The following is a 13,610-nucleotide window of genomic DNA, read 5'->3' on the forward strand; positions in this document are numbered from 1 at the left end:
AGAATCATAGAATCCTTAAGGTTGGAAGGAACTTCTAGAGATGATCTAGTCCAACTGCCCTGCACATGCACATGCAGGGTCACCTACAGCATGTGGCACTGGATTGTGTCCCAGCAAGTTTGGAAGATTTCCAGAGAAGGAGACTCCATAGCCTCCCAGGGCAGCCTGTGCCAGGGCTCTGGCACCCTCACTGTGAAGAAATTTGTCCTTTTGGTGCTTCAGCTCGTGGCCATTTCCTCCAGTCCTATCGCTGGCCACCACTGAAAARAGGCCGCCCCCTCCTCCTCACTGCCTCCCTTGAGGTATTTATAGACACTGATCAGGTCCCCCCTCAGCCTCCTCTTCTCCAGGCTGAACAGGYCCAGCTCCCTCAGCCTTTGCTCACAGGGCAGATGTTCCAGGCCCCTGATCATCCTGGTAGCCCTGCGCTGGACTCTCTCCAGCAGCTCCACATCCCTCTTGTACTGGGGAGCCCAGAACTGGACACAGTCTATCTTGTACTTTGTATGAAGTTTATAGAGAAACCTTGTTTCCTATAACTACTGCAGCATTCCTACCATTTTATGTGTTTTGATACAGATAATTTATTTTAAGATGAAAATGCTGTTATCTTCCTTGATTTGGGGTGGGGAAGAAGTGAGAGATTGTAAGAAAGTTTACTATTTCTTTGAATCAAGATTCAACATTGTCATGCATATAATTCTTGCAGCTTTATTATTAAGTGTTAACCTTTGCTTTAAATGTTTGAGGAATTTAGTATTGGGGATCAGAGAGGAAGAATAGGTCCATAATCAGACTTCTCTTTGTGGAAAATAAATCCATATGAAGGAGGCTTGGAAGTCAGTAAAGCCATTATAATCTACCAGAAAGGAAAAAATAAATCCATCACTTTTTATCTTTCCTGTTTTAAAAGTGATCCAAATCTATGCCCTCAGTGCCACGTTAGAACACACTTCARACTTTCAAGAGATTTCTCTTTCCAAATTCACAATGTTGTAGCCTGTACTTGCATAACCTCTATGGAACATGTGCACTGGGTCATCAGTCTCCCCTGAGCTTGAGGAGATGCATGCTCCATCCTCACCTCTCTTTTCATCTCACTTTTCACATCTCACTTTTGCCTCTCACCTTTCCACTAGAGAGGTGAAACCAGCTTTTACTTGTGACCCCAGAATGTGTTTTGTCCAGCAAATCTATCAACGTTGAGCRAAGATTGAGCAAATACTGATTCTGAGCAAACAAATAATGATGCTCTCAGCATGGAGGAAAAAAAAAAGTCATCTCTGTAATAACCATATTGCTCTTAATGCCTTATTTACTTTTGGCATTCAAATTATACTTGTAATTTTTCAGGGTCTTCTTGTCACTACCAATGTMACTTTCCTTTACCTTTCACTAAACTTTTAAAAAATGTCCCGTCTCCCCATTCTAGTCATATCTCTAGTCCAGCTTATCAAATGTGAGCCAGGGCTTGTTTGTGTCTGTTCTCATTTCAACTATTATCTCTTCTGTACAGTTACCTAGTGCTGATGAATACTTCAGAAAGAAGATATGAAAATAAAAAAGGGGGAAAGAATAAAAGAAGAAAAAAAAAAAGAAAATAATAGTAATAATAAAAAGACAAATGAAATTGCTAACTTGAGAAGACTAGCAGCAGATTTTCTTTCAGCTAAACTTAGCACAAGTTCTGAAATTTAAATTTGGCATTCACATACGGAGGTGTTGGGTGTGTCAGAAATGAGAGACACAGAACAACCTTCCTGGAAATGATGCATGGGAGAACTCAGACTCCATCTTATGTTTGGATCTTTAAGTCTCTCTTTTTTTTTTTTTTTCCTTTTTTTTTTTTCCGCATTAGCTGCACTGTTCATGAATGTCTTTATTTAAAAAAAAAGAAAAAGAATATGTAAGCTGCAGATGATTTGCTTTACTTAGCAACCTTTAAGAACACTTTTAAATGCAGTTTAAAGTCTGTAGAGAAGGAAATGCCCTATTTTACTTACTACCTGCCTTCAAAAGCAAATTCTATAAAATACAAGCTAAGCAAGAAAATGGTATGCATGTCCACAAGTATTTTACTAGTGTTTGATTGCTTTCTGTGTTGTTTCACACTTGCTTTATTAAAAGGTTGAAACTGCTTAAATGCTGGAACTGAAAAATATATACATAAATGATTAGGAATGCTCTGCTAATAATTTCCAGTAGAAGTCATCATTGAGTTTCCTTATAAGAACTCCACTCCCTCCACTTTGAATGCTACTTAGACTTATAAAACCTTTTATTGAACAATCCATTTATTCTTGAAAATAAATTGTCCAAGTCAATTCTGTTAACATTGTCACAGACTGAGTTTTTCACTGTGGATTGTATCCGTCTCTGCAATGATTGCCTCTTGTCTTGGCAGAAAAGATACATTTTGACCGTTACTGTCTGCCAGTGACAATTTTTCCCTTAATTTAGGAATTCCTACTTCTTACGGAGGCCAGCTGGAAACAACTAAAGCATTACAGCACCTTCCTCAGCTGTTGGCCATGGGAATATGTATTCTCTCCAGAATATATATCTTTGGCAGGGAGCAGAAAGAAGGAATCCTGGGTAACTGGTGTGCGTGCCAAGTGTAAGGATTGTTATATTTAACGCCTAGCTATCTGTCTCTGAAACTACATCTAAAAGAAGTTCAAAAGTAGGACAAAATTTAAATAATGTTGTAGTTTTTATTTGAAAGAAAGAAAAAGGTTTTTTTTTTTTTTAAAAAAGAACTCCTAACTGTATTTATCCAGGATATTTTTTTTTTTGTAATCTTTAATAGGAATGTTTTACATGTCTTGCTGCTTGAATGGTTTTACAGTACCTTTAGGACTGTGTCCAAAATGCACAGATTAACAGCCACATAAAAAAAACCTCTGGCTGCGTATTAGAACATTCAGTCTAAACCTACAAACACAGTTGTCCTGCGGGAATTTTTGCTAATCAGCTACATGGCCTTAAAATGTAGGTCATCTGAATAGTCAGAAATAAAAAGTAATGAACTACCACAGCAAAGTGGAATAGCATATGAAAGTGTGGCATTGGAAGAAAAGGAAAAAGGATCTGTAGAAAAATACTCTCGATTTGCTAGCTAGCAATTGAAACAATGAGTTGAAATTAATCTTTCTCGTGCTTAATCTCTGAAAATAGCTTCAGATTGTTTTGCTGTCTGTATTTGCAGTAATTTTTATGTATTTTATATTTATAAAGTCATGTAAAGAATAATTTTGACAGATTGTATTACTTTCTGATTAAATTCACTGCTAAGTAAAGAAGCATTTTTATTTGCTGTAAGTTGAAAGACTTCTGCAGTTTTAAATATGGAAACTGCAGAAGTATACAGAAGCTATGCAGCTTTAAGTGCATGCCAAAATTGCTGCCTAAAATGTGACACCTGCACATATAGCAAGTGTTATTTGCCTATGGTTGAGTATTTTCAATGAGAGCAAGTCCAAAAGTGGGTCAAGCTTAAGAGAGAGTTTGAGAAAAGCTTGCTTCAGCTAGAATGCAAACATGCATACACAGTAAGGTGGGTGCCAAAGTGAGGGTCAGAGCTGTTGCTCTGAATTGCAGCTAGCTCATTTGCAGAAACTGCAGTCTTCTAGTGATATTGGACCAAGTCCATACTATTGCACAGGTAAAAAGAAAAATATTACAGGTGCCTTATATTCTCCCATATTCACTCACTGTGCTCAGTTATACCAACTTTTGGCTGGCTTGTGTGTGGCATAGAGTCAGGTCTAAGATGACTTAGTGGAGACAACCTGAACTGTTCTGGAGCTGTTTGCACAGCTAGTAAATACAACTTGTAGCCAGTTGGCTATGGCTGTGAAATGCCATACCTGAGTTGTATGTTCCCTAGTTTCATGCAAATAAAATGCATAAATGTCTGATTTTTTTTTCCATTTATTTCAGAGTGCTATTAAAATGGCTATCTAGAAATGGTTCGTTTGCCCTGTGTGCAGTTGCTCCAAATGTAGATTTTGCTAAAAAAATATGACTTGACATATGACATGACTGTGGTAAAGCTGACATGGAGATGGTAAAGTGACTTGTTTTTTTTTTCTGATTCACAGATAATCAGTAGAAATGTTAAATTAATTTTAAATTTAGACACCATTGCTGMTGATGATGTTGTATGAACAAGGAAGAATAGCTTGAGTGCCAGATCTCTGCATGGTTTTAAAACACTGGTGGATTTGAAAAGCCGCTCTTTGGTTTTAAACCAATCACCTGGCTTTGAAAGTTCAGGGTGTACATCGGTTTGGAGGCCCTGTCTCTTGACAGTTTTGTACTATCACCTTTCAAGCCTTAGTAATGTTTCCAAGTGTAATAAAATAGAAATAAATGCAAAATTAAATATTACTACTTTTTGTGGGGGGAAGGAGAAAAGACAGGTGACTCATTTTATTGCTTGTTTTGGCATATGTTTTTCATATCACCTGAGACATATCATCTTATTTTCCTGTAGACTGTTTCCTCCTCGGAGGTTGTCATGATAGTAAAGAGCCATGCAAATTAAAATTGAGAGTTTGCAAATGTATGTGTCTTTGGGTGTAAAACTGGAGTGCAGTGAGTCGCAGAGCACTTCTAGATACCCCACAAAGCCCATTGTTTTACAAAATGCAGTGGCTTAAGCACTAAGGAGATGTTAATTATCTAATTGAGATGTTAATGACAAAATCTTGCTAAATTCTTTATGCAGGATCTAAACACTGATTACCTCAGAGATAAATCTGTCCACATGCTGCATATCGTCTCAACTGCAATCACTAAAAGTGTTCAAGCTGGAGCCTGCAAAAAAAAAGCACCGTGTTTCCTAATTTTGTCATCCTGTTGTTTTGATCACTGATTCATCAAAATATGAATTTGCCTGAAACTATGAAAAGAAAAATCCAATAAGTCACTTTCCAGGCACTAAGTTTGGCAGGACTGAAATTAATGTTCTGGCTTTTCTTGGTGATTAAATTTTGGTATATGTAGACATACATACATCATAATGCATGATTATCATCTATAATGTTGGTCATTAAAGGAAATCAGACTGTTTTTAGTTGCACATGAAAAAGGCATAGAATTCAGGAAAAGTGATTCTGTTGACAGTCTTTTTCTTATGCAATTTAAATGCAGCATACTAAATTCAAAATTCATGACTGACCTTTGAAAAGATTTAAGTACCAGCAGGATTTACTCCTGCAATCAGCATAATGGTTCATACATTAAATTGTGGTTGTATTGAAAAGTTGTTCTTATTGAAGTTGTGTTCTTCAGTGAATGTGTGTGGATGCTGTGGACCATGTATGTTGTGTTTGATTAAATTGCGAATAATTATAATAGCTTTTAACTTTGTGGAGTTCCTCCTGATTTGTATCAGTGAGATCAGAAAGTCCATTTCTGGTCTCTGTAAGGTCCATTTACCACCCCTTTAGGATGCCAATGTTTAATTTCATGTGGCTATAAGTTGAGGTGTGCTTTGAACACTGTACTTCTGATACCACACTTCAGATTTGTATCCTAGTCTGTTATAACTCTTYTGGAATGAAATGTCTCACCACTCTTGGATGTTTTTGGGTGTTTTCCCTTTTGGCGTATGTAAATCTCTCCTCTGAATAACAGCATTTAAAATGTCATCCAGAAGCGTATAAGGGGTTAGAACTCTGTACTCAAATGTTACTATTCTTTTGTAGGGTTGACATCTCCAACTGTCTGCATCTTGAGATGGTGTTTAGGAAGCTTCTGTCGTTATAGCATCTTCTTGACTCTCTTTTCAGTGCTTTCCAGCTATTTCTTGAAACTTCCCGGCTCCCGTTTTTGCTTAGGCTAGCATGTTTAAACTTTTAATTTGCTTCTTCCAAAAACGTGTGTTTATGCTGGCTGATACAGTATCACACTAGCCATCCAGTATACAGAGAAAGTGACTATGCAAGGTAGTGAGGAATGAGGCTTACTGTTGATGTGTATCTASTGCCACTTGGCTTGGGTATTGCTTTTCAGGGCATATGATAGAGAATCTAACGGGCTTGGTGGAAATGTTTTGAGAATATTGATGAAATTAAAATTCGCTAGACAATGCTATCAGGATTGTACGTGTATCAGGATGTTCACATGATCAAATGCAAGAATTTAAAGTAATATCTGAAGATGTTATGTGTTGTAAATCTGTCCAAAGCTAAATGGAATTTGTAGTTACATGAGTCAGAATTACTGGCTTGTAGGGGCAAGCTGAAATATATATTTATTTTTTGGAATGAAGTTGTGGCTAAAACAATGGTAAAGACTTTACCTAAAAGCCATCAAAGCTTGATAATAACCTTTAATTTTTTTAAGGTTTAAAGCCTCAAAGCTTAATAATACCTTATATGCTGTGAAATTTTGTTCAGAAAATGTCAGTGAAGAGGAATGTGTAGTTTCCTTGGTCTGGGATAGGTTTTGTATGTATTTGTAAGGCACAGCCCAAGCTTCTTTCCCAGCATGGATAATGTCTTACAGTGGCAGCAACAGAAAGTTACCCTCATTACAACATTTTACCATTATCTCCTTACCTCATTCCCTGCAGCAACAAGCTGGGAAGGTTGATGGAAGGCAGGGCAGCTTCTCACACACTGTGTCTGCTTCRTCTGTGGGACACACATGAAAACTTGAAGCTGTGAAGGAAAAGCAGGGGGAAACATCACTCTGCTTAATGCAGAAAGCAGTGGCAGGAGGAGCAGGAGCTCATTGCAATAGGCTGCTCCCCTTGGTGTCTGTGAGCATTTCCTTTTTTTCCATTGCCCTCTCTGGAATTGACTCTTTAAGAATAAGTTAAGAAACAGAAAGAGGAGAACAGCGCTCTCTCTGTTTGGGCACATCACTGCACTTCAATTTCATTGCTGGYTTTGCAAAACAGGCCTTGACATCGACAGGAAGCTGAAATCAGTGCTTTTGTGATATTGCCAAATGTTCTGTGCTTTTTAACTCACTTTCCTTTAGCTAACCAAGCAGAAGGCAGAAATTCAGGGTTACTGATAACTGAAGTAATGCCAYTGACGTCAGCCAGACTGGCATTAGACTTTCATGTTTACAGGGAAAAATACCTTTCCAATGACTGTCGGTGCTCTGTGCTTTCCAGTGCTCTGTTACCTGTGGCAAAGGAATGCAGTCCCGAGTCATCCAGTGCATGCACAAGATCACAGGAAGGCACGGCAATGAATGTTTTTCTTCAGAAAAACCTGCAGCCTACAGACCCTGTCATCTTCAACCCTGCAATGAAAAAATTAACGTTAACACCATAACATCACCCAGGTTAGGTAAGCAATTAAAATGGTACATTTCTGTTTTTTGTTACTATTTTTAGTCTTTCTCTACATAGAAAAATGATAATCCCAGTTTAAAAACAAAAAAAGTGAGACTTGTGGGATGTAATTTTTTTCCAAATATTCCTTTCTGTCTCCATTACTCAGTGARAAATACTGCCGGAAACAGTACCTCAGCAGGGTAAAGCATTTCATTATCCAAGGAAGGACCATATAGATTCAAAACATCCTAAGTGAAAATATTTTTTATTTTGAGACAAGGAATTGATTTCATATGTATTTGGCCACTCCTGTCAAGCATTTCTAAATATGAATATTCATGTTTTCCTTTCAAAGGTTTGTAAATACTTTCATGAGAAMAAGGACATCCTTATTTAAGGAATATAAATAATTAATTATTAAATAAATAATTATTTTCTCTTTAACTCAGCTTTCTATGCTCTATTCCTCGTGCATGAGTACAAGCTAAAGAAAATTGTTAATGTGAAGAAATTTACTGTGTTAAATTCATAGGCTTACTCCAGGTCTCTCTTGCTTGTAAAGGAATTGTGTTACTACATTAACATAGAGCTGTTATTTCTGTTAATTGTAATTGTAGTTCCATTTTCTCCTGGAGGGCTGGTGATGGTCTTTTCATTAGCTCCCTAAAAGGTTACTCTGCTTCTTGAGCATGACTGGGGTGTATTCAAAGACTTGCTGTAGGTAGGACAGCATGGCCTTTCCAGATGATTTTCCAGAGCCGTTGTTAGAGTAAACCCTCCTGTCAAATAGATTACTCCTGCATGGAAAGCAAGTCCAGTGTTTCAGGCTGTGTGTAATCCTTCCTTTGAGCCTGTGAAGGGTACTTCTGTGTGAAGTTTTTAACCCTTTGATGTTTCTGTGCAGTGGCCATTGATTCAGTTTGCTGGATGAGGTGTCAGCTGTTGCTTACAGCCCTTCTCATCTAGACTTCCACTGTTGTAAAGTTGTCCTAGGCATTCTACCTTTCTTCGTTCAGCTGATCTCTCAGAAGCAAGAGACTGTTACCACTCCATCACTGGCCCTTCCACCAAGGGAGGTATACACAGCTTTGGGTCACAGGGCAAAACAAATGACAAAGCTTTACAAGAATMAATATAATTTCAGACTAATCAAAATTTGACTTAACTTGAAGTGCCATGAAAAGGGATTGGACTATGTTGTCCAAGTAGAATGGATCGTGCTGATGTACTCAAGTAACTCAAGAGAAGAGTAACTCAGATTATCCTTGAGACTGATTTTCTCAATTCTATGCTCATGGTGATTTTTAGAGATTCTTTCTCATGTCCTTTTTTTTCATTATTTTCCTATACATTGTGTATGCTCTGCAGATTAAATAGAGGTAGGCACTAAGATCCGAATTTGGCATCCTAGTCCTTCTGTAATAAGCAATGTGAAAGTACTTAAATGAAATAGCTGAGTGTGTATGGGTGGACATCTGGTTTCAAAAGAAAAGAGATGATACAAATGAAACTGTTTAAGTCTGTTTTACGCAAAGAAAGAATAGTCRGATTTCTGTATGTGAATGTCCATAATTGCTAAAGAGAACTTGGAGGAGGAGGCAGAGTGAACAAAGTGTTGGCTTTTCAGTCTTGTGTGGTACTTTTTCCATTTTTTTGAAGGTTTCTAAGAAGTCAAYAGACAGAAATTCCTGCTGTTAGAAAGTGACAAGAGAATGTTAATAGAGCAACCTACATAGCTAGGTGAGGATAAGCCATTGAAAGATGGGAGATTGAGGAGTAATGATCTGACTTGGACCTGGAGGAGGAACAATCTATTGGAGTGATTAAAAAGAGGGTAATGCAGTCAGGCAAATGGAGTAGAAAGAAGTTGTTTAAAACAACATTTCAGATGTACTTTAAAAGAAGAGTAAAAAAACAAAAAATACACAGCATCTGTGCATTTGAGATCCGAAAATGAGATGACTGGGCCACTAGAAAATTATATTGACCTATGACTGAAAGCTGTACCAATAATTATTGRTTCTATAGTGTAAGATTCATTTTCCTGGGCAGAGCAAATTTGTTTTAGTAACTTTAGCATAAGGCTTTCTAAYTGTCTTTAAACTGCCGCTAATAAGGATGTCTCATAGTGTGGCATCTGTGGTATTCAAGCTAGTGATACATTTGTGTCCTTTTGATCCAAAGTGTCAGACAAAATTTAAAGGTCTAGACTAGACCTAAACTGTTTGACTTACCTAAAACTAGACTGTTTGACTTACCAAGAAAATATAGGGAAGTCATTGAGTAGTTTTATTCAGTTCTCATTCATTTACAAGACAGCACAAAGTCTTGATACTTCACACCACTCTAAGCTGCTCCCTGCAATTCTTAGAGTCTCAAGCTGTTTTGTGTTCAAACTTGCTCATCCTAAAACCATGGGTTCATTCCTCTCTTGAAGTTTCAATGCAACTTGCTAATTATCAAAATCTGAAATACGTTATTCTCCTTTTCTGCCCTCAGGCACACTGTGGTGTCCTTTCCACCTTTGCTACCTGATCCTTCACTAATAAATGTTACGCTTAGTTAAGTGTATTTGATCTTTTTGTTGTTGTTGTTTCACAGCTGCTTTAACATTCAAGTGCCTGGGAGACCAGTGGCCTGTGTACTGCAGAGTGATAAGAGAGAAGAACCTCTGTCAAGACATGAGATGGTATCAGCGTTGCTGTGAGACATGCAGGGACTTTTACGCGCAAAAAATGCAGCAAAAGAGTTGACCTCTGTCAGGCTGGCTGGCTCTCAGCTTTTTGCAATCTTATTATTTATGAACACACACATACACACACACATACACACACACACACACACACGCTTCTTCAGACCAAATATTATCAAATTACATATAATTTAATCAAATTAATTTATTTTTTTGCCTGCCAGACATTCTTTATTGTTTTGGTTAGACATCCTACTTGTTTTATCCTCTGATGTTTTCATAAATAATTTTTATATGAACAATTTTGAATACATTTATCAGAATTTAAAAAATAATAATAAGTAGTATTTTAAATGTTTATTTTCAGTAGAGATCATCTCTCTGTTGCCAAAAAAAAAAAGACATCATGTTATCTTGAATTTATTTTAATTTAGCTGAATAGTTTTGCTGTATATGGAAATAAAGCCCTTTTTAATTTTATTTTATTTTTGGCATTCAGAGTCAGAATGATCTTGGTGTATTTTGCAACAGATGTTGAGGTGAGTAAGCTAACATTTTTGAATAGGTTATTACAGAATGTATTGTGAAATCAATTCATTTGATTTAGAAAAATACAAAGGGGATAATTGTACTGTAACTTATAACCTATGATAAACAGGAAAATCAAAATAGCTAAGTAAGGATTTTGATCATTCTCATGGACACATACTTGAACACAAGTATAGAATCAATGAAACACTGTAGAGATTTACACTGAATCACTGTTGCACTGTTCGAGGTAGTGTAGAGAAATGCAGTCCTAGAATTTGTACCATCCTATGAAACCATGTCTGTGCTGTTCTAACATGTCACTTGATTTTAAATGTTTTGAAAGAAAAGACTCATTGCCCCTCTATACCTTTGTGTATCCTCTTGCAGTTTTACAAATGGAAGAGTGCTTCCTCCTACCACTTGTATGAGTTAATCTGTTAAACATTTTCAGTTCTATGTTGATGATTTAGAAAATAGCTTTGTAATACTACTTTAGTTCTAACTTTGTTTTATGAAAAAGCCTTTATAAAAATAAAATGTTTTACAGTTTTGTGAAACGTTATGAAACAGCTAAAATTTTCCTTATGAGAAAATATTGTACATGATTCACATGGTTTTTACATTTTCAATAAAAAGTAAAGCTTCTTCAGTTACTTGCATTTTTCCTGTTGGGGCATCCCTTGTCTGACAGCAGGATCCACCAAGCCCTGCTTAGGAGCAGGGAGCTGCCACAATGGTGGCTACAGCAAATGCTCCCATCTCCTGACTTTTCTCTGACTGCAGACAGATATAACCCTTATGAACCCATCTGTGTTATGAAGATACATGAAAAGCAAGGTATAATAAAGTAGTAATCAGTGGAGTAGAGATAGCATCCCCAGGGAGTTCTGTAGCCCTCAAACTTGGCCGTAGGAGAGGAGTAAGACCTTGGACTCCRTTTCCTAACAGAAGTCATTAGACATGCTCTGAAAATACATAGCCAGCTCTGCAGGCAAGACAGCTGGAGAAATGGGTCTGAAAGGCATCACAGGATGTAGTAATGACTGTAACAATTTAATGTGAATTTGCCTCCTTGCAAGGCTGTATGGAAAGGGGAACTTTCCATCCATGCTGAATTACTGCAGCATTCTAGTAGACCTGGACCAGGAAGCACCTGACATCTTTGTAGTAACTACTGTGTATTGAATTGCCATGCYTGTTGATAGGCATAAGTAACAGATTTGGAGCACAATGCAACTCCGTGTATGAATTTGTGCCCAGAGGAAATGAAAGGCATGCAACTTTTTTGGTCTGAGCAATTATGCCTTTTAAACCTCTCCATGGAGTCTCCTTTATAGATGTGATGTAGATATCCACCCAAGATTTAGTATGCTCAGGCTTGCCAGTCAGGATGGCAGTCACATCCAGGAAGAATACTTAGCAGCATTCCTGCTTTCCCATGAAATCGATATATGTGCTTTCAAATAGCTGTAGTCCCTCACATTTGGCAGATACTGCCATACATTCAAAAACTGCAGTTTTAATGATGTGCTAATGGTTTTAAATTAAATATCTTTTGCTTTAAAAAGTAAAGAAGAAAAATACCTCTGACATTACAGAGTGTGAAAATATATTTTGTATAATTAAAATGACACAGTGCACTACCAATGTATAGAAAGCTCAGCTGCTGTTGTAGATAACTCCTCAGTTTCAGAGACACACTTTAAGATATAATGAAGTTATTGTAGTTGATAGGCATAAAATATGATCTTTATTTAAAATTTTCTTCATATTTACCCAGAATCCAGTCCTACAAATACTTCTGCACTTGCTGGAATAACACCAGCAAAAAAATCAAACAAATGTTAAGGTCTCCAAAGTAAGGGCCAGAAAACCTCCTTTTTCTTTTTTTTTTTTTTCACCTGCGTGTATCAACCATGCAATTTTAAATATTTGTGCTCTGCTGTTTCTAAGTATTCTGTGAACAAGAAAGTTGACTTTATTACAAAAGAGAGAAGCTCATTTTTATCCTTTCCTGTATCTATTGTAAATACTAGATGAACTGTATTCCAATCATCCTTGCAGCACATCGTGGAGAAAAAGGATGGGGGTGACCGAGGATAAAAAACTGCACAGCCAAGTGATATATTCACTATAAATAAAGTGATTGAAATCAGTTTATAGTTTCAGCTCCATCTTCCATTCCTCCAGTATCAATAGTTCAAAGTGATTAATTAGATGTGTTTGAGCCATTTGGAAGCAGGTCTGTGTTTACAAAGCAAAGATACCTCTTGGTTCTTTCTCTGAAGGAATTTCGGAGCAAGTTTTACTTTTGCTGTCTGGATGCACTGCCTTGGCATTTGGAGGAGCAACAGAGACCAAACCGTCTGTTTTGTTAGAAAACAATGAGCAGCCTTGGGGCGGTGGTGTGRGGCCGGCGCTCGGCAGGGCACAGGGCTGGCTGACATCTGGCAGCACTTCCAGCTGTGCTGGGGGAAGCGCTTGCCATCTGCACCAGCAGACAGTCACACCCCCACTTGCTGGGTTGGGAGTTGTGTCCTCTCTCCCCCGACCCGGTAACAATCTCCCTGCGTGAACCTGTTTTCCTTCCAGCCTGATGAATATGTAACACTTCAGCTAATGAATTTCCAATCATTCAAGCTCAGCTGGCAAGTAAAGGTGGAACTTACTGCAGTTCACAGGAGCGCTAGTAGACCTCTCTGCTAATTAAATCCCACTTAGGCTGAATTTTGATGTATTAAGCGGGATTTAAGTGCAGCACAGGGCTTGTGCTTGGCCAGTGCACAGTGGGGACACTTCATTGCAGATGCAAACTGGCTGAACACAGCCGTGAACAAAAGCTGGAAGTTCCCCTTCTTAAACCCTTCTGAAAGAGAAAAGGAATACCAGAATTTTAATATGCTTTCATTTGGTGGGTTTGGTGTTTGTTGTTTCATTCTGAAGGATGGGTTTTGTTTTGATTTCTTTAATTATTTTTTCATTCAGTTTCCCTTGTCATTTTCAAAGACAAAGACACAAGAGTCATTTGATAAGTGAAAAAGCAACCCAATGAATTCTGTGCACTAGCCTTTTGTTGTTTAAAAGTTG

The 13,610-nt window shown here is 37.6% G+C and overlaps 1 protein-coding gene across 1 annotated transcript in view; it reads left to right on the forward strand.

Moving 5' to 3' along the window:
* The window catches only part of ADAMTS19 (ADAM metallopeptidase with thrombospondin type 1 motif 19), a 139,325-nt gene extending 128,319 nt beyond the window's left edge, over positions 1-11,006 (forward strand). The window contains exons 23-24 of the mRNA XM_026046586.1: positions 7,136-7,313; positions 9,902-11,006. Of these exons, the coding sequence (XP_025902371.1) occupies positions 7,136-7,313; positions 9,902-10,053 (330 nt within the window). The 3' untranslated portion in view covers positions 10,054-11,006. The remainder of the gene's footprint in view (positions 1-7,135; positions 7,314-9,901) is intronic.
* The last annotated feature ends 2,604 nt before the right edge of the window (positions 11,007-13,610 follow it).

Source organism: Nothoprocta perdicaria, unplaced genomic scaffold (assembly GCF_003342845.1).
Source record: "Nothoprocta perdicaria isolate Ctin4 unplaced genomic scaffold, notPer1 scaffold_45, whole genome shotgun sequence".
In the NCBI taxonomy this organism is placed as follows: Eukaryota; Metazoa; Chordata; class Aves; order Tinamiformes; family Tinamidae; genus Nothoprocta; species Nothoprocta perdicaria.